The 24,671-nt window shown below is 40.8% G+C and overlaps 1 protein-coding gene across 1 annotated transcript in view; it reads left to right on the plus strand.

The window, feature by feature from the left end:
- The window catches only part of LOC308284999 (cadherin-18-like), a gene marked incomplete at both ends in the record, with an annotated part of 162,810 nt that overhangs the window by 89,032 nt on the left and 49,107 nt on the right, over nucleotides 1-24,671 (plus strand). The window contains 4 exons of the mRNA XM_080725719.1: nucleotides 7,401-7,568; nucleotides 16,574-16,761; nucleotides 17,328-17,581; nucleotides 18,063-18,199. Coding sequence (XP_080581845.1) covers nucleotides 7,401-7,568; nucleotides 16,574-16,761; nucleotides 17,328-17,581; nucleotides 18,063-18,199 — 747 coding nt within the window. The remainder of the gene's footprint in view (nucleotides 1-7,400; nucleotides 7,569-16,573; nucleotides 16,762-17,327; nucleotides 17,582-18,062; nucleotides 18,200-24,671) is intronic.

Genomic DNA, 24,671 nt, shown 5'->3' on the forward strand with positions numbered 1-24,671 from the left:
CTACCTTGAAGTGTCCCAGTTGTGAGCATTGTTTCATAAACTCTTTCTGAGGAATGTTAACCTCCTAAAATGTGAACTGAAATGGTTATCTGATATACTATGTGTAAACATCTAATCTCTTGGTCAAAGATTTTAAAATGAGCAAGAGAGGTATGTATACTAGGGACAGACACTATTTAAAAGTTGCCTACAGTACATAGTTTGGGACCAAAAGTAAGGAGACAGCTGAGATTGGTGCCGATTGGTGTGCCGATTCTTTATTAATATGTTTCGCCCCGGAAAAAAAAACCAGCTGATTTAGCAAGGCATGGGCAAGTTTATTTGTATAGCATTTCAGCAAGACAATTCATACAATTGAGATTTATAAGCACCAAGACTTACTGTTAGGTCATTAAGAAAACACATTATAAAAGGACATCAATATAATAAAATAAATAAAATAACAAGTGAATAAAATTACAGTGCAGAAGAAATTATTAAAAGAATATTGATCAGTGAAAGGCAGCAGCCAGGCCCGGATTTATATGACATGAGGCCCCTGGGCAAGGGGAAATAAAGAGGCCCTCATGCGCGCGCAAAAATTCCACCTCCGGTCCACCTGACCACACCGTGACCTCACCTCCGGACCGGCCTGTGCATAATCTGACTGTGCATTGGCTCATTGGAAGGGTCTAAAGCGGATACAGAATTGGAGTTTGCGTGCATGTGTGTAGCCTATGTGTGTGGAAAGTACCGGATACATAGAGTGGGCGGGCTTTAGACTGCACTAAGCTTTCAGAGCAGCTACATGCAGTGCGGCCAGCAGAGCAGAAGCTCTCAATGTTATTACCATAATACAACAAAATGTACTGTAACTAAACACAAATATCACTTTATTTGGATTGCAATACTTTAAAATGTCATCATTAAATTAACTCATTCAGGGTCGTTTCAAAATGGCTTCCAAGTTCCACACAGCCTCCCTCTCCATAGACTTCCATGTAATTCATAGTGCACGGATCATGCATGCCCATGCCTAGATCATGCACCACGTGTGTGTGCACACTGTAGCTTTCAAACAAAGAAATCCGAATGAAAATCCGTTCAGGCATTCATGAGCTAGCAGCCATTATGTTTTCTTGAAATGTAAACAAACATGGCTGCCATGTTTGAAAGATGGGGTTGGTATGGGGGTTAAACATGGAATTTCGCGATTCCGATCATGCCTACTACATTTTTTGGGGGGGAATTTTTTTTTTTTTTTTTCTTTTTTTGAGACCCCCCTCCCCTGAGGCCCCCGGGCGCATGCCCACCCTAGCCCTATGGTAAGTCCGGCCCTGGCAGCAGCAAAAGGAAAGGTCTTTAGCTTTGATGTAAAAGAATTGAGAGTGCAGTTTTGTTCCACATGTGGTACATAAAAACAGAATTCTGCTTCTCCATTGAGCTCTGGGTTCAGAAAGCAGATCTGTGGGGTCATGGTGGCGCAGTCAGTAGTGCTGCCTGTTACCTCACAGAAGGTCCTGGGTTCGATTCCCGCCGGGGACGCTGTGGGCCACTGGGGGCTTGTTCTTTCCTCTGCGTCATCAGTGCCCATACCTCAGGTGGGTTTGGCAAAAGGGCCTTTCTGTGTGGAGTTTGCATGTTCTCCCCGTGTCTCCTGGTAGGTACCCTCACAAAAAACATGCAGTAATCCTGGTCTCTATACTGCCTCCCTCTGGCCAGCAAGGGCGCCTGATGGAGGGTTGGAATAACGTGTTCCTTCCACGCGCTAAGTCCAACTGGGGAAACCCCCCCCCCCTGTCTGGTGAAAAGAAGCAACTTGGACTCCTCATGCATAGCAGGAAGCATGAGGTCAGTCGGTTGTCTCCCCACTGAGGTTGGCAGAGGGATTGTAGCGCCCAGGATTACATTCAATAATTGACACCGGCTGAAAAATTGGTTACAAAATCGTGGGATAAAAAAAGATGACCTGAGAGGTCTAGAATAGATGGTTCATGGTAGCACAAGATCAGAAATGTATTTCGGCCCTAAACAATTAAGTGCTTCAGAAACCACAAAAAGTCACAAAAAAGTTGAATCTATGATTCTGAAGATACTAAGAACTGGAGTTATGTGATCCACTTTCCTGGTATAGCACCTACAACCATAGTAATACACCTATTCTAATAGTCTTTTCTCAGGCCTTCCCCATCCCCTACAGCTCATTCAGAATGGTGCTGCCAGAGTTCCAAGAAAGCTGAACATATTACATCGGTTCACAGTTCTCTGCATTGGCTACCAAAGTGACTTCAATATACAGTTTCTTTTCTTCAAATCACCAGCCAGAATACATCTGTGCATTTCTCCCAGACTAAAGTATGAACCCTCTATACTTCTTAGGTAATCATCACAGGGAACAGTCTGCTAACAGGTTCTAGGATTAAACGAAACATTATGAAACTGAATTCATTATGATACTATCCATGTCTGGAATGATGTTCAGTAAGATCTTAGACCTAAGACCTGCACCAGCTCTGGCTATTGTTCAAACAGGCAAAATACTTTTATGTTCACCTCTGCATTAACCTTTCTGCCACACACATTGATATATTTTTTGTGCGGGGCTAGCCTCTTCATTGCGTGATTTTGTGTGCATGTCAATGTGGGGCAAATGAGTTTTTGATTTCTCCATTACATAGAATTGAGAAAATTGCGGAATGAAGGTCTGCAATTTTCCCCTTTCTGACTGGACAATATAATAAATTTGAGGATTGGTAAATAGGAAAGACGGAATTCTTCAGGAACAGTATATTTCTAGTGCACTCTAACCTATAACGCGGACCAGTTTGTGTAGGCAGATGGGCGGGCGCGGCGAATCTCTCCGCGAGTCTCTGGCCAATAGCATGTGTTCTCCTCCCCCCACCCCCTCTGCTCCTCTGCGTCATGACGTCAACACATTCGGTGCGACGCTCTCTGCACTCTGATTTGTTAGGGAAATTCTACACTTCCTCCAACAGTGATCATAACGCGATCGCCCAGGCTTCTTTTTCTTCCTATCGCCAAAAGAAGCCTGGGTTTCCGAGGCTATTTCTAGTGTGATTATACGGGTGTGATACAGGTGTGATTATATGTGTATTTCATGTACGTATATATCACCTTTCAAAACTGGGTTATGAGCATAGCAGTCTTATTTTGTTTTCTTATTTTTTTGTTTATTTTTCTAAACTCTTTTATTTGTGTCTGTTATGTGAAGCACTTTGAATCTCCTGTGTGTGTGCTATCTAGTAAATAAACTTCCCTTCCTTTCATTTATTTGACTTCAACCTTACTAAAAAACAATCAACCCTGTCTTTATTTGATTAATTCTCCCGTTGTATTCCCTGCCGGTTTCATCTCTGTACTTTCACTTAATGTAAAGTGCATTGTATTTTATTGTTTTCTTTAACGTACAAAGTGTGCTGTGCTACAGTACTGTACATAAATCAAGTTTGATTTGATTTAATACTGACAATCAACACAGGGAATACTGTATATTTTCTGTGGGTTAATATTTCTTTTCCTTGAGCTTGAGATCTCCATGCTTATTCATATTTCATTATTCTGGGATGTATGACATACATTTTTTCATTTATTGTATGTTTACGTCTCATAAATGAATGCTGTTTTAGAGCTGCTGTCCGTGCGCCCCCTGCATGTTTACTAGATTCTACATTCAAACTGGGGAGGAACATCCACCCTCAGATATTTCATAATGTATCTGACACCAATCAAATGCCAAAGCCAAATACATGCTTTAATTGCTTCTTGTGGTATTGGGATTGTGTGCACTCACTGTAAAAATGAGATACAGTATATGTACATTGCAATGTAAATGTCTCAGTGAGACCTGGGGATATACTGTAAAGAACAAATCAATGTAACATGGACATTCTTAACTTTAAGCATTTAAACCCAAGGTCCCTTAGCAGTCTGTACTTGGCCCGCTCCTTTTTTCCTCTGCACCAAATGTAATTGTTTATCCAGGAGAAGATTTGCTTAGTATGTTTGCTGTATATTTTGTATCATGCTCTTTCATTTGAAAGGTATTTTATACACAAGATTATTATAGGCATCAAAGTAATGTAGCCCAATTCAGCACTGTATAGTACTTCCATAATGTTTTTAATTATTATTTTTAGGCAGTTAATCATAATGATTTAGTCTGCACTCCTTTGCTGTATTTATCACTGTATATTTGCATATACATTAACATGTATCAGGAGCAGAGGTCGCTACGGGGGCAGTACCTCGGGTAGTAGTTATAGGGGTTAAGTGTCCTTCGACACGTAGGCTGAGGCAAGAACCGGCGACCTTCTGTTTCCCAAGCAGCCTTTTATCCACTCAGCCGTCCTGGTTGTAGAGTGTGGAGAAACGGGAAGCTGAGCTCAAGAGGAGAACTATACATGCAAAACAGGTCTTCAGCCAGAATCCAACCGGGGATACAGTATGTGTAATGCTACTAGGCTACATTGATTCCAGAGTCACCATCGAGTTGAGCATTTTTGACAAATAAGTGCATTTTGAGTGAGGTCGCTCTGGAAATTGCTAGCTTGTTGACAAATAAATGCTTCTACTGTTTAGGATTTGAAGGTGGGAGAAGAGTCAACTTCTCTGTGACGTCACTCACTTTCACTTTATATCGTCTTCCTGAGAATGGACCTTGTCCGCCTGATTGTCATTGTGCAGTTTGGTGAGAAAATAGCAGAACAGGACGTAAAACTGACTGGAGGGAGGCTTTAAGGCCGGGTATCATTTAAAGTTGACTTACCATTTTGTAACTTAGAGAGTGTATAAATGTAGAAGCCCATGTGAAAAATTTGGAGCAGAGTTTCTGAATAGGCATTCAGGGACTGTTTGCACAGTTTGGCAGTGACCAAGCTAACGGTGCCAGAGATTAGCTGGCAACAGACAGACGGACGGACGGACACACACACGGACACACACACACACACACGGACGGACAGACAGACAGACACGGTGCAAAACATAGTCAGTCTCAGCCATGCCTTTCGGCCTGGCAGAGACAATAGAGTGTAATGAGTGAACTGGCAAAAGGGTTGTATAGTTAAATACAGCAGGGATCTTCAACGTTTTCAGGCCAAGGACCCTTTAGCAGAGAGAGAGAGAGAGAGAGATGAAGCAGGGACCCCCTCTACATACTGTATTGCATAAATGTGGGAGATTCTCATCGATTTTGTAGCGTTAATGACAGTAATATTAATATCAATATCAATAAAAATATTAATATTAAAAATTAAAAATATTTTTTTCACAAAATGATGAAAAACATATTTTTACTTCTCGTTCACTGTTCAAAACGTAGATTCTTTATATTAGCCTAGGCATTTAAGATTCCAGTACCAATCACATTGATTCAAAACACACAGAAAGAACGTCAATGTCCACACTGTTTCGCTAAAATATGAAAAAGTGATTTATTATAAAAATCATAAAATGTACATTCAGACTAGCATAACTATGTCTGATTCTTCAAGCAAAAGATAGATAATAGGTTCCAAGGGAAGTAGTAGGCATAGTATTTCAAAAACCTGTCAAACTGTACAAAATAGGCAGACTACTGTACAGTGTTCACTTTTGCAAAGTGTTTCCCCAAAAACATATATATCAAACAATCACCAAAAGAAAAGAAATGAAATAAATGAAATCATACAAAATCATTAAACATTCGATATCTAACCCTACTCTGCGTTGCCAATGACATATGTAAACACACACTGCCTTACTTTAGAGGGTTCGTCGGCGTCACGTGGGTAGTAGTAGGAGGAGAAAGAGAGAGAGCTAGCTGGTTGTTAGCAAGCGCTAGGTCGGCCATGTTGGCGGGGCTTCGTCGCCATGCGGTCTGGCCATGCGGCCTGAATGGAGGCAGCCATCTTGGAGATCCACAGGAAGTGGAGCGTGCCCCCCCTCGGGCTGGAGAGGAGAACAGGAAGTCTCCCGGTCTGCTGGAGGAGATGTTGATGATGGGCGCTGGAGCGGGAGAGACCGCGTGCTCCAATCCCAAGGAATGGCAGGGTATTAGCCTGCTGAGCTCAGGGGATCCTGGGAACCCTGTAGTTGTTGGGAGATGTTGTCACAGACGAGAGCGCTGCATGCTCCAATCGCCTGGTCTGGATATCTGGTTGAGAGAGAGAGCCGAGGTCTGCCCTCTGTGGAGAGACTAGAGGACAGGCTTGTCCCCTCTGCCTTTGATGGGAGAGTTGTGGTTAGCCGAAGGACGGCCCCCCCCGGGCAGCTGAATTGTCTTTTGGCTCTCCTGTTCTGTTGTTGTCTGTTCAGTGATTTTTGCAAGAGAGAGAGAGAACCAGGAAATGGTCTTTTAAAGTCCAGAGGTGTGGCCTCTCTGTTAGGCCTGCATGAGGAGGAGTTTGGAGCAAAGATCTCTGTCACCTCCCTGTTCTTAAATGAAGACAAATTAAAACTCCTATCAACATTCTGAGGAAAAGTGATTTCCTACATTTGACCAGATATTTGTAATCATCATTATTTTAGACACGTGGAGGTATCAAGCATCATTGTTTTATATCGTTCAGAGGGCAGATGGGTTAAAAAGTTAAATAACCAAAGAAATACATATTCGTACATGTTAAAATCAATGCATAGTTGATGTACATCGTGTTAGAATACAACACATATGTTCATGTTATGGAATGTTATTTCATTAAGCTTTAATTCGCCGCATTCCATGATTCATGATCTTCTACATGTGGTCTGAGAGGCTCAGTACTGTGTGCACATGAAGAGAAGAGACCCTGGCAGGATGTCCCTTATCTTGATCGGCAGGGTAATAAAACACTATACTGGCACTTTGGAATGTGGTGTTGGGTGACACCCTGGAGTAGACAGTCAATATCTCTTTTGGGGGAAGAAGGGTACATTCAACCGGTCCTAACACAAAGGGTCCATTTGGTTGAATATGAGTTATGAATACAATTCATAACTGTTCATAATTTGTCGTGTCCATATCTAGCGTTCAGGCTACAATTTCATACATAGATTCATAGACTTGTTTGACACTTAACCACTTAAAATCATAAATCGTCAAACTCAATACTTAGTAAACGTTACCTTTCACTCTGTACTTGGTCTGCTCTTTTTTACCTCTACACCAAACCTATTAGCCAAAAATAGATCTACAAGCTCTCAACGAGGCGTTGCGAGCTTGTAGATCTGCTATTTTTGGCTGAAGTTCTCCTCAGAGTATAGGGATGCGAGGGTTCAATTGTTCATTTAAAATAATTATCATATCACACAAGGATTTGGTGGCCCCCCTGCAGTAACTCTGAGGACCCCCTAGGGGTCCCGGACCCTCTGTTGAAGACCCCTGATATACGGTATTTGTCTGTTGACGGTCTTCTCTTTTCTTTGCTTGTCTGGTCTTTCAGGCGTCATCCGCACAGCTGTGTCCAGCATGGACCGCGAGTCCAGGGAGCGCTACATGGTGCTCATCCAGGCTAAAGACATGGCGGGCTCCGTGGGGGGCCTCTCTGGATCCACCACTGTCAACGTCACCCTGACTGACGTCAATGACAACCCTCCCAAGTTCTCTCAGAGTATGTACCACATGCTTGGCTCTAGAATGCCATTTTTGGGTCATGGACCAATTTTTTACTACCCTGATTTCAAATTGTCTAAATGTACATACTTTACTTTCAGGACTTCAATTCAAACGCTTTTCAAAATCATTTCTGTATTTTAAAAATCCATTAAATATTTGGCTAGCTCACAACGCAGTGCAATGTGAGGCGTTGAGACAGAGCTTGTAGATCGGCTATTTTTCCACTATTAAATAGTGCTCAAGTGGTTCGTTCAAAATGTATTCATTTTAGGTTATTCATTTTAGGTTATTTTATCATACACGAGAAAAAGCTGATTTACAACAACAAGCACACCATGCCTCGCGATGCGAGACATTGTGACCTTGTAGATCATTTTTAAAATAATAAAAAAGGAACAGTTTTGGACAACAACGATATAACAACATGATTGAATTAGAAGGACTTTAATCAAAAATGGGTTTTTCCACATTAGGTTAGGATTTAGAAGGTGTTTTTTAGAATCAGCTTCAGGTCTAAATTGGTTAAAAGCTCCATTCAAGTGAGATTCATTTTATATTAGCTATTTTTAAGATGCACATGTATTATAATAATTCAACTAAAATTAAGTGTACAGATGTGTAATTGGATTTGTAAATAAACAGGCTTTATTGCTCGTGTAATTGGACACGGTTCTTCAAATTAAATCAATATATTTAATTACAGGTCTGATGTCCCTTGATAAGGCAGAGAGTGTATCCGTGCCTCAAGTAGTGTTTGAATGTGTTTCTACAATAAGACAGCATACCATTTCGTCGTTGTCGGGTGGAAACCTTGTATCTCCAAGTTTCAAATATGTTCTTTCCCAAAGTAAAGCCCTGCTTCATCATACAAGGCTGTCGCACAAAACTAGTGAAAACAGCTTTGATCTACAAGCACACAACGCCTCGCACCGCGAGGCGTTGTGTGCTTGTAGATCGGCTGTTTTCACTAGTTTAAATCATTTTTAAAATGATAAATGCAAAAAGAACAGTTTTGGACATACAAGGTTTTCACCTGACAACAACAATATCATTGTTGTCGGGCAGAAACCTCCTATCTCCATCCTTTCAACTTTTTATTTTTTTTGTAAATGAATGCCCTACTTGATCATACTACAGCATCAAACAAAAGCATCAATAGTAGCAGATAGACTATACAAGCTCAAAACACAACACAATTTTGAATCCTTAAAAGTAACACTTTTGCACATAGGTTTCCACCCGACAGCGATCATATATTGTTTTGAATTACTATGTCCCTTCCTTTTTCCCCTCAAATAGCACTGCCACATTGCACCACATTATGAGGTAGATCGTCAATTTCTTTCAAGAATGTTTGTGCCAGAATAGGGACCCTGGGGTTCATGTGGTTAATAGTAATGGATCACAGATAACAGGCTACCTACTGTCAGTTGTATGATAACAATGTGGCAGAACTGTCAGTTGAAAGTAACAGCACTGCATGGGCCCACGCCCACAGAAAATCATTTGATGTTCAGAGACTCTATGCTATGCCCATCAGATCAGCTTTTATTATTCCCCTAATGGATGGTATTGTTGGTTGTGTGATGTGTCACGCACCAATAAATTGTCTCCTCATTTGACAATGAGGAGGTTCCAGGTGGTCCCCAACGATCAAATGATTGACAGTTAGGAACCAAATCTGTAACTCTGAGTGTGTGCAAATGGAACCAAATAGAGTTACAGTTGGGGGGTCCGTTGCCGAGGGTCCTTGAAATAAAATGTAAAAAAGCGTGAGAACAAATGCATGGTCAAGACTAGACCACTGTTAAGGCCTTTGGTCAAGCTCTCGTTTGATTCCAACAGTCTTGGCCTTTCAACAACACAACCATGATTTAACCACTTAATCCTGATTTATAATTTTGTCATGAAATGCTGAGTGAGATTTTAGCAGTGGCGGCTGGTAAATTTTTCTCCAGGGAGGGCCACGCTATAAAAAAATAAACTCAAGCTAACATGCACTAAGCCTAAGGTATCAGTGCATGTTTGCTTGAGTTTTTTTTTTTTTTTTTTTTTTTGCATGGCTAGCGCCCTCCCTGGAGAAAAATTTACCAGCCGCCACTGCTAAACTCTTACTCAGCATTGCATGCAATTAATTTTATTAATGCAATCTGATAAATAAATGATGATGACATTCAATTCTTTTGTAAATAAAACTCAAAATAGGCATATTGCATACATCATAACATAATAAACAAAAAGTGCCTTGAGCAATCTAAAGCTGAGACAATGGCAGAAAATTAACGCTCAAAGGCATGACTCTGTCACTTTATGGCTTAACTTTTACTCAGTGGTGGAAAAAGTATTCCAATTCTTTACTCAAGTAAAAGTTTCAATACTGCAATGTATGAGTAAAATAACAAGTATTGGTATCAAATGTATTGTTTTCGTATGAAAGTCAGCATTCTTAATCCTGTATCATACAAAACAAATCGTGTGTAAATTGGTCCAGAACTCACCGGTGCACTCCTATGAGCCGCGGCTGGATTTTAGATCAGCTATATTTGTTTGGGCTGATGTGCACCCATGCAGTGGAGGCTGGAGCAGCCCTGTGTGTATTTGTGTCTCACACATAGGCATCACCATTCTGTTTGAATTGACAAGCGCCCGACAACGAGTAATATGTGCACTGCTCTGCTGCATCGAGGACGACTCCTAGAGAGACTGTAGGCGTTTCCAGGCAAGATGGCATCTAGAGTTATTAGTCACTCAACTAGAGACGGGGACAATCTCCCAGCTTCAGTGTGGCATTTAGTGCGGTACCCGTTATCAGAGTATTTCGAGGCCAGTGATGACAGTCATCTATGACGCACCACCTTGGGGAGAGATTGGGGATCTTAATATTTGATCATAAGGCAGACATATACTCACACACACGCATGAATGTGTGCCCAGATTCCTTCCTGGATTTAGGCATATAGCCTAGACGCACGCACGCACGCACGCAAGCACGCACGCAGGCACACACACACACACACACACACACACACACACACACACACACACACACACACACACACACACACACACACACACACACACACACACACACACACACACACACACACACACACACACACACACACACACACACACACTCCGGTTCCTGGATGTATTCCTGGATTAGATGATTTACATTGCAGCCTACACCCTTTTAGCATCAATGAATTGCTCATTTATATGCGAGTCAAAGTGCATATTATTCATTTGAAATTCCGCTACATCCCTGACAGCCAAAGAACACCAACCTGACCCGACACCCAGAGAAGCGCTGCTTGAATCCTTAAACCACCTTTTTAATTGTGACCTGCTACCTGCTCTCTGTTGAGTCGTTTTTATGAATACAAGCAAACACAATCATGTAATATGTTAGATGTTATTGTTACAGTACATATAACGTATCATCGCTGTTGCGTGGAAACATTGTACTGTATCTCCCAAACGAATACTCTTCCGGAAAGACCTGTGTTTCAATGGATCCAATGTTATTATTTAGTCATAAGCTCTTGTTAATACTTTTCATCGGTATATATTTATTAAAAAACCCACGGACAGACTTACTTAAGCAGTTTTCTGGAAGCTACTTTGAAAGCATAAATTAGAAGCTATGCTTTCAACTACTACTTCAGAACTACTTCACAGGAAAAGTTGTTCAAACAATTTTTTTGTGCAGAGGTAGTGCCATAGTTTCGTACCTTTTCAGTGTTGTATGTGTCTATTGAGTTAAAAATGACTCTAATAGACCCCCAGGTGTGGTTATAATATGCAAATATATCTTCCCTGTGTATGTTTGGTTACTTCCTGAAAGCTGAAAGCCTCCGAGTCAAAATGCCCAATTGAATTACACCGATTTAATGACACTAGCCCTTACCCGTTCAAAGATATGAGCTCCAAAATGATGTGCAGTGTGTGGGTTATGGGATGTGCACTGTGCACACAGTATATGGGATGGAAAGTAACTTTAACTGGTGCTTGCATGATGTAGGAGCATCAATGTAAGAAACCTGTTTCGTTTAATGGCTACAGAGATACTGCCCCCCCCCCCCCCCCCCCAGCCCGCCCGCCCACCCGCCTGCACACACACCCGCCTTCCTGCACACACACACACACACACACACACACACACACACACACACACACACACACACACACACACACACACACACACACACACACACACTCACACACACACAGAGCTGGTTAAACATTTTGCCTCATGCTAGATGCAGAATAGATGTGCCTCATGCTAGATGCAGAATAGATAGTAGATACACCATAAAAATGCTAATATACAGCATATGATTTGTGAAAGTGACAAACGGGCTTCACAGTTATGTCAGGTGTGTTCATATGTTAATGGTGATGCGATTTCAGATCAATTGCTCCAGCCACTGAGGAGAAACGCTGTTTCAGACAGACACTCACTCACTCAGACGCAAAAGATTATAAAATCATCCCCTCCCCTTTTCACCATTCAACTGCAGCTGTGGGTGTGGCTAACTTCAGCTGGGTCACCACCCACCTTACAGCCAGGTATACTTTTTGAACAGGTGGGTGTGGCTACACAAAACATAATTTTAAAATATAGATAAACACTTTCTGTACACTTTTTTGAAAAACTTCTTCCTCCAAGTATAATCATAATACCTGATGATTATGTTGAAGGGGATGAAAATCACACCACTATGCCTCCAGCCAATAGCATTCATTGGGTACCATTTCTGGAGCGGATATAGAAAGATGTCAGATTTGCACTTATGGTCTGTAGAAACCAATGGCGTGGCTCTGTCTTTACAGTCTATGGTTTTGTCACATTCCTGAGCCAATAATTTGATGACCGGCGGAGTCTCCAGTATTGAGACTGACCCTACTGTACTAGGTTTTAACATCCGGCAAGGCGGCAACAGCCGGCGACTATTTTCATGTTTTTGGGCAACATTGCCTCATCGCCTGTTATAGCCAGTAGTTGCCGGGTCCCATTGAAGCTGTTGCTTCAATGGGACCATGAGTCACCATGAGTCTTCTATACTGAATGATGACAAAAACAGAATCAATCTCCATGAATTCAAGGCTTCATGGGGTGTATAATTGATAAACAATAAGACATTTTTTGGGTGAACTACTCCTTTAAGGCATATAAGGCTTATTAGCCAGGAATAATTGTATGCATTGAATTGAGAAAATGCATGTGTGGTATATGAAATAAAATATAAACATAAATGGCAAAGAACAGGATCCAGGATCTTACAATATAGCTACTGTTGTTGCAAATGTGCTTATAGGATTACATCTTAATTGTACAAAATGTTTCAACTTGGAGTGGAAGGAAATGGGGGAAAAAACAGGAAATTAGGCTCAAATTGACACATTATTGTTCTTATCATGCACACACAAAACCACAAAGCTTAAGGGATGTTAAACATGTCTGTTTTTACATATATCTGTGCCTGGTGTCAAGACAAGAGACTATAACATAGTGCTACTGAATAGGTTTGTAAGACAGTGGTTTACAGCCCATGGCTACATGCACCACAACAACCCAGATGGCCATTGCATCAATGGCATGAGATGGCATGAGAGAGATGACAGAGTATGATAGCGTGTGCGACGTGCGTGTGTACGTGCAGATGATCATGTTTAGTACTGTTATGAAATATTGCCTAGACAGCCCCTCACACACACACACACACACACACACACACACACACACACACACACACACACACACACACACACACACACACACACACACACACACACACACACACACACACACACACACACACACGTACTGTAGGAGCACACACACTCATACAACCACATGCATAAACACACACACACTCATGCATATGTAGATAGATATGCTCATTTACAGACCTTCAAACACACGCAAATGGCACTCTACAATTACAGCTTGGGGCTAGCATGCTGGTATTGTGCTAATGATAGTATATTAAACATGTCAAGACATGTTATATAGCAAATGCCATGGCAACCCAACCAGCCTTGTGTAATATTTTAGATGCATTCTTTAATTCACTATTCAAGGACACAAACAAATTATGAGCCTATTTATATTCTTTAGTAACATAGTGTTTGTGGAAACAAACATATTACCGGTATTCATTATATAGACCCTCCAGAAAAAAAAATATTATGCAATCGCATAATTTCCTGCATAATCCGAAAAATCACATACGTCGCAACTTTTCGCATATTCCGCAACTTTCCGTAATTTCACGGCATGAAATCACCCAGCATATATTTCATAGCAAAATCAAGGATCTTTGCCTGCATAATCAATGATTAATCATATCTTTGCCTGCATAATCAATGATTAATCATATAAGATCACATAATCAAGGATTTTTGCCTGCGTTTTTTTCTGGAGGGTCTAATTATATGTTTTCAGGAGAAATGCTTCAGCCACTGTAACTCGCTTGACCAAAGTCGGGGGGCCATTTTGATAGACATCTTTCCGACTCCAAGGAATGAGGAGCAAGGATAAAGAGGCGTCACAAAGAAGATTTTCCAAGCTAAATGACATAATGTTGACGACTCCCCTATACAGCTAGCATTGTTATGTTAGGTGTGCGTGTGTGTGGCATAAAAAACGTATTTTGGCAGCCAATGGTTAGGGTGAATAGAATACCACGTGGACGCAAAATGCTTTCTTCAACGTGTCCCTGGCTGTACTGTTGCTGTGTGTCATTCCCAGCGGTGTAAAGTAACTAAGTACATTTACTTAAGTACTGTATTCAAGTACAATTTTGAGGTATTTGTACTTTACTTGATTGTGTCCATGCAATTTCCAGTGCTTTTGCGTTACGATGCGACGCATTGTGAGCTTGTAAATCTGCTATTGTCAATTAATTGTATACATTTGAAAACTTCATTCTGCATAATGGGTACTTTCCACTTTTGTACTTTTTGACACCAATACTTTTGTACTTTTACCCAAGTACATTTTTAATTCCGGACTTGTAACAGAGTATTTCTGCATTGCAGTATTGACACTTTTACTTAAGTAAATAGTTTGAGTACTTTTTCCACCACTGGTCATTCCCTCGCTCTCCGTCCACCTTCCATGCCTCTGTGTCACTGTCTAAATTAAGCGCAAATTTATCTTTATAATTATCTGACAGAATTTAAATTGTCATTTAATTTGCCTGCTGTTGAGGTCCAGCTAAATATGGTGAACTAACTGCATAGAGCAATCTGCAAGTTATGCTTGCTGCTGGAAGCGGCAGCTTTTTTGGTTCATTCCATAAACATACCTGTACCTGTGAACTGATCTTGAGAGATTCCACACAATAAAACCTATTTTTAAGGATGAGCGCCAGTACTTCTCAGACAGGGACTAAAGCAGCATCAAAAAGGAAAAAGCTGGAGCACATGGGTGATCTTAAAAACTGGAAAGAGAATAGCTGATGTTTCAAAAGCAGTGTAAACAAGAAGACCCTGTGCTGTCTAAAAGTTGGTCATTATTTTTGCCCCTATTAAAAGTTTTTCTTCTTTCTTTTCTTTAAAGATGATCCTTTATCCTTTTTGACACCTGAACTGATATTTACACTGAAAATATCTCTGTTTGTTTTTATTGTATTTTTCTCAGGTGCCTCTTTAACTGCTCTTCTAACTTGCTTACTGTTGTGCATGCAAGAGTGCGGTCTAGCAACCTGTGTGTCAGGACCATCGGGGGGGTCCCCAAATGATCTTTTGGGGGTCCCCAGATGATTAACTTAATGTGCAACATTGTTTTCTCACTCAACAGTAAACAAACCAACATAAAGTTTAAGTATATAGAGGCTATCTGCACATTTCTAAAAGGACTTTTTAATTCCTCTAATATGACAAATTAAACATTGGCCAAATTGTCAAATATTAGTGGCAGAAATAGGGAAATGGCCGATCTACCGGTATGTAATTGAAATGTAGTGGAGTGAAAGTAAAGTACAGTACTACTCAAGTAACTGTACTGTACTTCATTGCTGTCCACCACTGTGCTGGGCTATTAGTGGCTGGGAGAGACAGCTGTGTCTGTGTTATGTTTCATGTGCGTATTATTTATTCAACTACTGTATGTGCAACGTAATGTGTTTACTGGGTTTCATTTGTCATGGGGATCATAGCTATGTGTTGTAATTTGTGTGTATTTGTCACACCACCGCAATAGAGAGAGAGTGGCAATTAGTGTGTGTCTGTGTTTGTCTGTGTGTCTGTCCACGGATAATCTTGCATATTACTAGGCTAATCAGTGTCATATTTATTGTGCATGCTGAGAGCAGGCCTAGGATCTCAAATCTCCATTTTGAATTGAATTGAAAGAGAAACCATCACGCACGCGCTAAAAATCAAATGTTATATGCCTTCTGTGGTTTGAGTTGAGTTACTGATTTTGGAGTTAACGTGTGCTTAATTTAGACTTGGGCATGTTTAACATGCCATTGCCCAAGTCCAAGCGTTTCTGAATATCTGGCAGGTTTGATATTTGGCTCTGTCGCAGATTGGGCTGTGATAAGCACTGCGAGAAGCCATTAACAATACATACAGTATGGTTTAATGTACTGGTCATTGTATACTAACACACAGTCAAGTTGTTTAGTGTGCACACCGCAGACAGTCAAATTATTTTACTCGCTTCCTCAACAATGTGAACTCACTAGATAACTTCAATTTTACTTTCAACTTCAATTGTGTCCTAAATTGCTCTCGTACGGCTACACAACTGTGACTCTATTAATCTACTTCCAGGGCAGCTCAACAAGGAATGGTCAGCGCATAAGCTTTGAAATGAGATGAAATTGTGAACAGTGTTTTTAAACGGGGAGGATTTTGTTTGTGCAGTTGAGCTGAAAAAACATTTCAGTTCTTTATTCAGAACCAGCTCTGGACATTGAAATTACTTTTCACTGTGTATCTTCGATATATTTCAAACATTAAAACAAAAAACTTTTTGTTCAGAGAGTTACCAGCTGTATGTGCCAGAGTCTGCTCCGGTGGGGAAGGCAGTGGGTCGGATCAGAGCCAACGATGAAGACGAGGGAGAGAACGCAGCCATGGTTTACACCATCACCAACACTGACGCAGCCGCCATCTTCTCCATCAGCACCGACAGTGACCGCAGGGAGGGAATCATCTCTCTCAAGCAGGTAGAAAACAGACAGACAGTGGGCTTCCTAGAGGTGTTGACATTGAAATAATGTTTCAAGCTCATTTCTTTCTATTTCAATTGAGTTGCATACTGATACAGTAGGCTGTGAATCATCAGTAAATAATGATCATCAACATGGTAGCCTGCCTGTGTCAGTGATTCTCAACCTGTCGGCTGTGGATGATATTGCAAGTGGGCCCAAAAATAATTTGCAAAACACAAAGATTGAAATGATAATATAACATTAATATAATTAATGTAAAAAAAGAAAACTCATTGTGATATTATATTATGTTATGTTAGTTCCATTGAGCCATTAAGTAGCAACACAATTGGCGGATTAATGACGCCCGCCCATCTAAACACTTCAGATGGGTGAGCCACGATTGCTTTAAATATTTTCAATATTCTCACAGTACTTACTGTGTAGGTTGTGTATAGCATTCTGCCATATAGCTCTATAATAGCTTCTCGTATTGTCTGGTTGCAGAATTGGTGTGTAAATGAAGGCCCTGTAGTTTAAAAGATTAAGGAATAGCATCTTTATTTCCCTTTCCTGCCCAGGCTCTGAACTATGAGAATAGAAAGGCCCACACGCTCCACATCGAAGGGGCCAACGCCCACACTGACTCCCGCTTCTCGCACCTGGGGCCCTTCAAGGACAGCACGTCGCTGCGGGTGATCGTCGGCGACGTGGACGAGCCGCCCATCTTCTCCATGGACTACTACATAATGGATGTCTATGAGAACTCCCCCGCCGGCACGCAGGTCGGCACGGTGACCGCCGTCGATCCAGACAGCACCAACAGCGCCGTCAGGTACAAAACAATAACAAGGTTGGGGCCTGTGGGGGGTATTGTGCTGTTTTATACAATGTTTCTCTCTGTGCGGTGTGGGAGTGAGTGAGAAGAGAGAGAAAGAGAGTCTTGCATTTTATGTGTGACCTATGCGCTCTGTTCCCGTGGAGTCCTTTAACAACAATTATAAACACATTCCACGTACAAGACATGCCCAGGAATGTGACTTGGTATAACAATGGTGCTGACACACAATAAGAACAACAATGTTTGGCACAAGAGCAGCAAACAGAGCAGGAGTGCATTATTAAATGTGTATAGGGACGAGATGAACAGAAACCGTTCAGACATGATGAAAACACAACATTATGTTATGATAACCTGTGGGCCTTGCAGTGCCATAAATGCACTGGACGGCCTTAATTCACTAACACTGGCCTTACACCTTTTTGCTTGCTGAATGATTTGAAGGCTCATATTTTGCTATCGCCTCGTACTGCAGGTACTTCATAGAGAAGGATGAAGACAGGCATTTGTATTTCACTATCGGTGTGAACAGCGGCGTCATCAGAGCCACTCAGAGTCTGGACAGAGAGGAGATGGCCTGGCACAACATCAGTGTGATGGCCGCAGAGGTTGGTAAGTTCACAGCAACAGGGAGTGCTATCAAACTAACACAAACAAACAAACAAACAAACAAACGTAAATAAATAAAATGCTTAGGGCTATTATTTAACAGTAAGGAGTTGCACAATGTACTGTACTTTACCATATCAAGACATGTTTCACACTTCTTCACACTTCATAATCTATTATCTGTGTTTCCTTTGTATCCATGACACAACATTCATGATATCGTCGTTGTCGGGTGGAAACCTCGTATCTCCAAGTTTCAAATTTGTACGTTCTTTTGACTGTCTGCGGTGTGCATATTACAAAGCCGTCGCACGAAGGTAGTGAAAACAGCAGATCTACCAGCACACAACGCCTCGCAGTGCGAGGCATTGTGTGCTTGTAGATCGGCTGTTTTCACTAGTTCATGATAAATACAAAACGAACGGTTTTGGACATACAAGGTTTTCACCCGACAACGACGATATATTCCTCTGAAGAACAATACAACCCTCTGCATCTCTGTCTACCGTAGTTACCCATCAATCATTGACAAAGTTGAGATGATATTGTCACTCACATAACCTTACTTGCGATATGGCTAATTGCTCATTTGACCTAATTTGTTCAATAGCCTTTTTGATTAGTTATATGCCCTTGCATCTGAGCATCTTTAAAATCTGATGATGAAATAATAATAATCACTTCAAGATCATACCGGTAGGTGTATGTTGATGGCCTATATTGCTCTCACATTTAATATCAATTTCATTGTGTAGTAGACCATTCTTTCAGTACATCTTTTGATCTATATTGAATGAGACCAGTATAACCGTGTAGTCAAAAGAATTATATTCATATTTGCTCTCAGAAATTGTTTCTGTTTATTGTGCACTTTTAGTAAAGGGTGGATCCACCGGGGTGGCTGGGTGCTGCTTTGCAGAAGCAATCATTTCTGTGCAACAATGAAAATTGAGCATGGAAATGCACTGCTATCTAATCACAGTATTTGTGATTGAAAGAACACACGTAGCTTTTTGTAAAATCTGAAATCATGCTTCATATGCATGTAAGCTTTTGGTTGCAGGTTCATTTTCAGTCCCATCTTATTATTTTTGACTTTTGATTATGGTGACTCTGTTTTAGCAGTTGCATTGTATTATTGCCAAGCACTGTCATAAGATAATCGCCTGTTTCAGATATAGGACTCGTCCCTTTACTCTGTACAGTTTAATTAGTTGTTCTTCCTTTTCAAGCACATAGGATACAGTATTGGTATGCGTGACTATACAAAACCATCCTTGGGAAACGGCTAATGAACGTTACCTTTAAATGACCGTTCATATAAAAGCTTAACAATTAAATGTACCCTTTGAGTGAACTGCAGCAGGACAGAGGGATTGCTTTTATCCTGCTCCCTAAACCTAGAACGTGCCTCAGGCCAGGCAAACTGAACCTCAACTCTCTCATCTGTCTTTGTGATGTTAAAAGAACACTCTCAGATATTGTAAACAACTTCCTGCCTTTGTTTCAGTGCCTTTTGAGTCCATAGTGATTGATCAGTCTGCTATTTGTCTGTTTACGATTTTGTTAAACTTTTTGTAATCAGAATACCCCCCACCACTACCAAGCCCCATGCCATTTCATATCCCAAAACAATTATTGTCATCAGTTTGTATACTGTAGTTGTAATTGCTTATTTCCCTTGGACAGCACATGCCGAGGGAGAGGATAGAAAGGCTGTGTTTGTGTGTGTGTGTGTGTGTGTGTGTGTGTGTGTGTGTGTGTGTGTGTGTGTGTGTGTGTGTGTGTGCGTGTGCGTGTGCGTGTGCGTGCGTGCGTGCGTGCGAGAGAGAGAGACATGGATGTTCATTAAGTAATGTGCAGTGGTGGCTGTAGCTCCCGTAGTGAGGTTTGAGCCCATATGATTTTGATATGTATATGGATTAACTTGCACAGCTCTAGTCCCTTCAAATTAAAAGCCCCCCAGTGTATCATACTTGGTATACTAGGTTTGAAACTAGTCTTATTTACATTACTATTCGTGAGATTGTCTTTATTGTTCTATTTTGAACCTGACTTTGATGTTTATGCCATCTTCACGAAGTCTCCCTTGTAAAACATCTGTTTCTCATTGGGACTTCCTGGAAGAAGAAAAGAAGAAGAAAAAAAACACGATGGGGATAATTTTATTAATCTATTTGAGATAAGATAACAATACATAATCATGTAAATAAAAAAATAACTTTAGAAAGGAAGGAAGGGGGAAAAAGGAACCAGTATTAGAATCATTATAATGGGTTTCTTTGTTATTTGATCTTGAGATGACATACTTGACACAGTTGACAGTTATTGTGCCTGAGGGAGAAAAATTGCAATTTGGGGGCGGGGGTACTTTTGTTGATGGTCAAACGAAGAACTTGAGTTGAACTCCCCCTTTGAGAAACATTGTGTGATGTAATACTACAGTATGGTACATGTGACACATCATGTAGCACCACAGAGATTATGGCCCGGCTACTGAGGGATAGTCAATCAATTCTTTTCTTCTCCATCCTGCCCTCTCTTTCCGTTTCTTGCGGATGCTTATCTTGCCAATTACCCTTTCCCATACCCTTTACTGCACAATAGTCTGTGGGTAATGAACTGAGCGGGGTCATCGATAAATGCCAAGCTCAGGCCTTGTGTTAAATTGCTGAGGATTAATCACAGTGCCAAACCATCTCTTTACAGGGATATAGGTTAATTATTGGGAAATTAAAGGAGTAGCAATCTCTTTAAAAATTCACAGATGCTATTCAACATGTTGCCCCTCCTGTTAAGTCAGTGGGGATTAATTGTGGTGCCAGGCTCCTCTTAATGTGGACAGAGGTTAATTATGTAGTAATCAGGGGGGGATTGAGGATTTACGTATTTGACTACCAAAGAAAGTGGCAAGAGTTAATGATTGTTTAAATTAGGATTTGTGGGATTATCTTTATTGTTCTATTTTGAAACTGGCTTTGATGTTCATGCCATCTCCACGAAGTCTCCCTTGTAAAAGATCTGTATCTCATTGGTACTTCCTGGGAAGAAAATTAAAACATTAAAAAAAACATGATGGATATTCAAGATAACATATGCATAATAACAAGGGCCCAATCCAACTCCAGCGTCCCAAGGCTTGCAATTAATAATGTCTTAATTTTGCCCTCAAAATATTAAGTCGGGTGTCTTGCTTAACAACCAGTAAGACTCCCTAATCGGGAGATAAGCTATTGTCAGGTCGCATGTAAAAATCGGCCTGATGGTGGCGCTAAATGGGACAGATCCATGTTGATGACATGACTGTAGACATACTGTGTACCGCTTTGCGTGATTTTAGGGCAAAATCTATAAGAGCAGTGTCCAAAAATGTGTTTAAAAAAAATCGGCCTGAAGGTGGCGCTAAATGGGACAGATCCATGTTGATGACGTGAGTCTAGACAAATACGATCTGCGTGATTTTAGGATTTTAAAATGTGTTTTGCAAGAATCTGCCTCATGGTGGTGCTGGAAGAGGGCCATGTGAGAATTGAGGGGTGGAGGTTGTGGTTTGGCAGGCAAGAAATGTGTATGCAAAGTTTGGCATGGATAGGGGCAACAGTGGCGGAGATATGAGTAGGGCAAAAGTGTGACGTGACGTGTGATGGACAGACTGACAACATTCCCATAGGTACACAGAGAAGTCCAGCACGCTTCAGCAAGTTGAAGGTAGAAGGTGTGCTCCACAGGGACAGAGAGAACGCCTGGGCACAGACAGTCAAACCTGTTTGAGTCCATGAAGTGGTGGAAAAAGTACTCAAATGTTTTGCTTAAGTAAAAGAATCAATACTGCAATGTAGAAATACTCTGTTACAAGTAGAAGTACGGAATTCAAAATTGACTTGAGTAAAGGTATAAAAGTATTGGCATTAATAAGTACTTAAAGTACCAAAAGTAAAAGTACAAAAATGTTTGAAAATAGCAGATCTACAAGCTCACAATCGCATCACGACACGTTGTGAGCTTGTAGATCGGCTATTTTCAAATAGTCACGGTATATAATAAGGCTAAAGTGGTTTATGTGTATTTTATAATATTAGAATTTATTTCTGCAGGGCGCCGGCTGGCCTACTGGTCCAGGCGCATACCGCTTAGGCATTGCCACATAGGCATGGATGCCTGGCGGCGTCACAGGTTCAATTCCCGGTCCGGATGACCTTTGCCGCTTGTCACTCCCCATCTCTCCCCATTTCCTGTCAGTCTACTGTCCTATCAACAAGGCATAAAAGCCCAAAAACGAATATTAAAAAAAAAAAAAAATGTAGTGGAGTAAAAGTACAATATTTGGATCCGAGATGTAGTGGAGTAGATTCCATCATGTCTGCCAAACTTCTGTATTTGTAAAAGAAATAAGAATTTCAGTAGATGGCCTGCACCCTAGAAATGAACGCGTCCCCAAATTACCCTAACCTTAACCACACCACACTAAGCCATAGCCTAACTTTAGACATGCGAACAGTGTGTAATCTTAAATTAATTTAATGAATTGAACCTATGCAGCCCTTTCCAGCATGACCATCTAATGACAATCCTAAACCTGTGATGTTTTGTTCAGTTTGTACATTGAATCCTTTTCTGCCCAGACATTCACATTGCTAAATCTGCATTTAAGCAGACTCTAAAGCTGTCATAAAATGCATTCTGCAATTCATAGATAGATTTTGGAATGATGGCACCATATCATTTTCATACAGAAGTGAACTTCTATGAATTTTAGGATTGTAGAGATGAAGCGACTGAGGGGGACTAACAATCTTTCTGTCAGACTTCCACGTTGGCATAAGCTGATTGCATTTCTATGGAGGAGGTTGAGTCATATCCACACTCGCAACCTACTGTCATTGTGACAGCTGTTGTAGAAGGAGCTACGATTAGTGGAAATATTTGGCAGTAATCTAGTGTTCAAGTATTTTGGAGCATTTATTACTGATTATAGTGATGTTGACTGGATTGGTATCTTCTGGAAGAAATAAGAACATTTTACATGCAGTATTGGCTATTCTGGAACAACGTTGTCCTAAACAGATTAATTGTATATTTGGAATAAAACTCTTCAAATAGTAGTTCAATGATATAATATAGTTATATAGCACAACTTGTAATAACATTGAAACACAGCACATGTCAATTATTCCAATCCACAGTATCAGAAATGCCACTCTGTGGTTCCATTACAGTAGATCATTACAAGGTGCATAAAGGTTGTATACCCAAGAGATCAATAACAAACAGTTCATAAACTCTACTAACGATCTTCATTTTGCCTGCATCCATTCCACTGAGCTGGAAGAAAGCCATACGCACCTCACTGCTTCAGTGAATCCAGCAATACAAAGAGAAAAAGGAAGCTTCTGAGTAGATACAATATCTGTGTCAGGGATTATTGACACTAAGAATGTCTAACCTTTACTACAGTATGTTCCTGACCAATCAAAGGCAGTGTGGGCATGCTTTGTGGATAAAAGCATGTACAAATCACACACCGGAGGCCGGATCAGATCGTTACACATCTTGTGATGTCACTGCCCAGAGTTTACCAAGGTACACAACAACATAAAAAAGGCTGCCTGGAGAGATTCGATGAAATAGCTGGGTGGTGGAAAGTGCAAGACAGACATGAGTGAGGGGAGTACTACTGTGAGGTGAGGGGGAAGAGATCATAACAGGACGAGGGGCAGAAAGAATATTGCATGGGAGAGAGATGAGGAAAGGTTAGTAAAACGTGTGAAAGGGAGCAGAGAGGGGGAGATGAGGGGGCAAGAAAGACAGGGCAAGAACGTTGAGAATGGGAGAGCAGGTGAGAGAGAGGGCATTGAGGTCGATTGGGAAAATGAGGTCATTGCATTCATAATGCAAGTAAAGATGACACATGACACATTCCTAACATAGTTGATATGTGTCTTCTTAAATTTGAATTTTTTTTACATACATGGTGCTTCTCAATGGAACAACTTGGATACAGCAATTGAAAGTTTAAATATACAAGTATATTTAAAAAATTACCTTTGAATGAGGTATGTGTGAGAGGACTTGTATGGAAATACGCCCGGGATGTTTCATCCTCGAATGTTTAACCAACATGCACGATCCGTGGGGTATTTGCAAATTAAAATAACTAAACTAAACATGATTTGCAGATTAATTTGAAAAAAGACATATTACAGATGTTGCATGTTAAAATGCTTTTATTTATTTATTTTCACCCACAACTGATGAAATCTGATGAAACGCTGAAATAGGCCAAAAACAAAACACATTTTAGGTTCAGGTTCAACAACATCTGACTGACTTTGGTACAGCGGAAATACTGCATGTGATGACATGTCATACCTAGGGGTCAATTATGAATTTATTGAGTTGACTGATTGTCACCTCAATACAATCACCATGATTCAGCCTTAACCATAATGAAATTTACAATACAGCTACACCCAAA

This window comes from Nannobrachium achirus, assembly GCF_963921795.1.
Source record: "Nannobrachium achirus genome assembly, chromosome: 5".
NCBI lineage: Eukaryota > Metazoa > Chordata > Actinopteri > Myctophiformes > Myctophidae > Nannobrachium > Nannobrachium achirus.